Here is a 4,834-nt window from a genome sequence, read left to right on the forward strand (position 1 = left end):
GCACAGTACCGTTTCCGCGCTCGCTTGACTCGCGCCTGGCGCTGAAGTGAAGTGGAGCACGCGTCTGAAACGTCTCCCGTTCTCAGTCGTTCTGCGACTGAATAAATGCACTTATCAAGAGAAAAAGTGACAGAAGCAGCAGTTGTGAGTGGGGTGGCCAACCCTAGCACCGCCCCAGCGCTAATTGCGTTAAATATTTTTAACGCGTTAAACTGAAAAAATGAATCGCCTGCGTTAATGCGCTAATTTTGACACCACTAATATATAGGCTATATATAGTTACAGCACCCTCACTAATTTAAGAAGCACTCTCAGTGATTTAATTCTGGAGCAGGGCCTGCGGAGATGTTTTGGGAGTAGCCTACAAACAAGCACAGATACTGGGGTAAAGGTGAAGACAAAAAGGACATAGACAATGATATTAAAATAAAGACATAAAATAGTATATGATTCTGAATATGTACATTGAAAAAATATAGAATATAGAATGTGAAATATTCAACAATTTACAACCGGAACCAAATTAACCAAATACAAATACAGAGTGCAAGGAAATTGATTCTAAGATAGAATATATACAACCTTTTTTTTTTATTATTATATATTTTAAAAAGAGTAATTTAATGTTGTTAGGTTGATTCAGTTATAATATGTAATATTATAAGTAATAAGTAAACATTTTTAAATGTAGAAAATAAAGTAAACAGTAGCTTAATAGAAATAATATATATTGACCTAAAGTATTTTTGTGAAATGTTGTTGTTTTGCATGGACTTTCTTTATATTTAGTCTAAATATACTAGCCTATAAGCACTGGGAGTTTTGCAGGAGTGTCAAGTTGCCCCTCCTCTGTGTTGCTATTGGTATAAAGTCAAACTCCTGTCATTGCGACGACAAGACTGTCTTACTCATACCCCATTGCAGGTACGCAGTGAGAGCAAGTGATCTTCAAACTATTTTCCCGGCGAAAAACAAAAACCTAATTCTAAAGCAAAATGGTGAGTAGACCCTTATTTTTTACTTCTACTGTGACAGGTTATTTGCCTAAGTAAACATATTGAGCAATCATGTAGGCTACATATTTGGTAACGTTAGCCTACCACTGAGCTAACACCGTGGCCGTCTCTCAAACGGAAGGCTGCGTCTTCCGGAGGTCGCATTTGTAGGCTGCATACGTCGTAAAGAAGATCTTATTTAAAAATATTAACAGTTATAAATTTGACCATTATTCTTAGTTAAGCGTAAATTGTTGTAATATGCTTATGACTCGCGAATGTAATGCTCGGTTATTTGAAATAAACCAGACTTGATGACGTATGCAGCCTGCAAATCCGGAGGCATAGATTTGTATATACGTAGATGCCTCATTAGCGACTGTTTCTATGGGCCGCTATACGTAAGCCGTCCGCCATATTGTAACGGTCAACTTGACGTCATTCACCATAGTAATCACTGAATATTCGAAATTTGCCACAATCCTGCACAGAACGGCTCTGTGAGAACCTACAGTATGGTGAATGCCATCAAGTTGACCGTTCCAAGATGGCGGCCGCATCTACTTGCGTTGAGCCGTCGAATGTGGATTCTATAAGTTACAAATCTATGTCCGGAGGATGCCGCTTGAGAAACGGCACGTGTCTAAACCGGATGCGACTGTTGAGGTGTCGCAACCTCTTTAGCAACAGCTAAAGTCTACACTGGACGCGACAAAGCGGCCGTTGCAAATCATTTGAATTTTTTGTGTCAGTGCGTCACATATAGAAGGAGGCAGCAGTTTACTGTCGGTGATTTGTCGTGTCGAGCCGCGCTGCATCCAGTGTAGACAGCATCACTGATAAGAATGGGTTCTATAGTATTTTGCCGCGCCGCTCGCGTCCGGTGTAGACACGTGTGTGGTGTAAGAATATATGCACGTTTGATGTACTTAATTAATTGTAGTGAATTTTAATAATATATTAACAATTATATATAGCTCTACAATGACTATTAAAGACATGGCTGCAAAATAATATTTACTATGGTTAAATGTTTATACAACATACAAAACCCACTCCTAGAGGAAATACTCCTGAGAGCTTTATGCCTTAAGCAGTGTGGTTATGGGTGTGTGATTTTGTTGAACGTTGATGTGGCGCTCTGCCTCAGCATGTCTGTGTGTCCCATGATCCATAAAAAGTCATAAACCTGTTCATGCTGGTTGAAAATATTTACAATATTACTCTGTAAGAAAATGGAGCAATAATTAATTGTTTTCCTTGATATTAATGTAAGATGACGTCACTCAGTAAGGTGGGTTTAAAAGTAGGCCTAGTCAGTTTGTGAAACTTCTAAAATCTCAAGATTTGATTAAATGTGTGAAATATTGTGTGCCAAGGCTCATTTAAAACAAACCTACATTGTAAAATGTAGTGCCAACAGGCCCCCAATATACAACTAAAACTGTTGTAGGTCTCAAAGCCTGTTTTTGCGTGGAAAATATATTCGAACCACATGTGTAGGAGTTTGTTTGTGCTGAATTCCAAGGACAAATGATTCTCAGTTTCTAAAGGTTCCAAATCACACCCCTAAGGCCTTTGTGTTTGTCTTTTGGGTGCTTTGGATGACACCAAAACCTTTAGAAACATTTTATAAGAGACATATTAACGATTAAAGAGTAATGATCTAAAACCTTAATATTTTGCAACCTTAATGTTTGCAATTTGAATTGCCTCATTTATTACTAATATCCAATTAAAAGCATTTCTATTCACTTCTTTACAAATCATGAGATGATGTCAGTTGCCACCAAGTAAAGTTAATAATTAACCAACTTAAGTCATAGCTCACCCTACACTTTGTAACAATAAGTAACTTATTTGCTTTTTTTTTTTTTGTGTGTGCAATCATTACACAGAACAAGGTTGAAGGTAGAATTAAATAGCAAATGCGCTTATAAAAATAAAAAATATATATTTTAGGATATTTCCTTCTTTAATTCAACAATAAATCGACAAAATGTATTAAGAAAGTGAATACTAATGCTAAATAGGATAGATTTTGATGGTTTTAATTAAAACCCAACTGATATGGGTTTTTTGGGGGCCGATACCGATATTAGGGAGTAAAAAACGACCGATACGATATATTGGCCGATATTCTTTGTGTCGGCAATATTATAGTACATATACTATATTATCGGCCGATATGAGCCTGTCGCCGATATAATCGGTATCGGCGGTATTGACATGAATTTTTTTTTTACAGAGCATATAACGCAGATAAAATGCTTGAAATTGTGTAATTACTTAGTTTGTCCAGCAGAGCGCACTGCATTGTTTGCTACTGGCGATCTGGATGAAACGCTTTAAAGCTTAAGTCTATGGAAAACCATTGAAACTTTGAACGGCCATATCTCCGCAATGGCGCAGCGAATCCGCACCAAATTCGGGGGATGCCTTCAGCTCGAGGACCCCTCTCGAACATGAATCGAGTGTACGTCTAGAGGCCCGATTTCGAATGAGACCACCCCCGCGTGAATAGCCCCCGGGGTTCGGGAGTTACGGGTGGTTAAATTCGCGGTCCGGCGCCGAACGATCAAGCGATCCCGGGGGGCTACCGACGCATGGAGGGTGGCGTTTGAGAGGGCTCCTGGAGCTGAAGGGATCCACCGAATTTGGTGGCGATCCGCCAGCGCGTTCGCAAGATAGTGACACCAGTCAACACTTTCACTCCAGTAAGGAGGTCTCTTGTTCAGGCAGCAGTATTCAAGCGTGGTCTTATTCGACCGTAAGTGCCCTGCGAAGTGGACTTCACATGAAATTCCGCCATGATTCCAGTTCCAAGGGAACGTACACGTTACATTCAAAGGGCATTAAAGTGCGCGAGACGTGAATTTATATTGTATTTATTTACAGAGGTATATTATGTCACACTTCACACTTCTCTAGTAAGTTTCGTCTGTGTGTGAAGACAGTAGCGCAAATCCATGAATGAAAATAGCAAAAAAAGCTCTTCGGCAATCGAACCGAATAAGCGGAAAGACCGAATAAATTGTACCGAACAATGATATGACGCAATCAAATAGCAACCAGCGCAGAGTGAGAGGCACGCACTCTTTATTATGCAGCACACAAGTCAGCAGTGTGGAAGCATTTAAACTGTCGGAGAAAGACGCAAAAATCATTACAAGCGCCGACAGCGAGAGACTGTTTAGGGCTGAATCGCATGTCTTCAATGAGAAGAGGAAGGGCTGATTGTTGCTGGTTACTGTATGATGATTGAAATCGCGAAATGGCCTTAAACAATTAGTAAATAAACTGCAGAACGTTATGTTTTCTAATACACGCGTGCATTGCATGTATTCTGACAGCGCTGCACGACCTCGCCGCAGATCTTGTGTAAAGCGCGAGGAAAATCTGCGCTGATTCAGTCGTCCTTTCCTCAGTCACATTTTTATGAATTTTTACAATGCATGTGACAATGCGATACGTACGACGTATTCATAATGAGACTCATTTATAAATCTGTTATCAACAAAAATAAGCATTGAGGTCTTCCTGCGGGTTTCCGCCAAAATAAAAGTTGAGAAAAAGCAAGAACTCTTATCAACATTCATAAATGTTAGTATTGTAACTTTACTGTTGTTCTGTAAAATAAAATAAAAAGTAAGACAATAATAATGATAATAATCATTACAACAGCTCTGTTTTAAAGGGGTCATATGATGCGATTTAAAATTTTTTATCCTTTCTCTTTGGAGTGTTACAAGCTCTTGGTGCATAAAGAAGATCTGTAAAGTTGCAAAGACTAAAGTCTCAAATCCAAAGAGATATTCTTTATAAAAGTTAAGAGTCAG

At 39.0% G+C, this 4,834-nt stretch overlaps 1 protein-coding gene across 1 annotated transcript in view; it reads left to right on the forward strand.

The window, feature by feature from the left end:
- The first annotated feature begins 865 nt into the window (after window positions 1–865).
- The window catches only part of LOC107750052 (tubulin alpha chain-like), a 36,050-nt gene continuing 32,081 nt past the window's right edge, over window positions 866–4,834 (forward strand). Inside the window, exon 1 of the mRNA XM_016565309.1 lies at window positions 866–998. Within this exon, the coding sequence (XP_016420795.1) occupies window positions 996–998 (3 nt within the window). The 5' untranslated portion in view covers window positions 866–995. The remainder of the gene's footprint in view (window positions 999–4,834) is intronic.

The sequence above is a fragment of the Sinocyclocheilus rhinocerous genome, unplaced genomic scaffold, assembly GCF_001515625.1.
Source record: "Sinocyclocheilus rhinocerous isolate Xijiao unplaced genomic scaffold, SAMN03320098_v1.1 scaffold1956, whole genome shotgun sequence".
NCBI classification, from domain to species: domain Eukaryota; kingdom Metazoa; phylum Chordata; class Actinopteri; order Cypriniformes; family Cyprinidae; genus Sinocyclocheilus; species Sinocyclocheilus rhinocerous.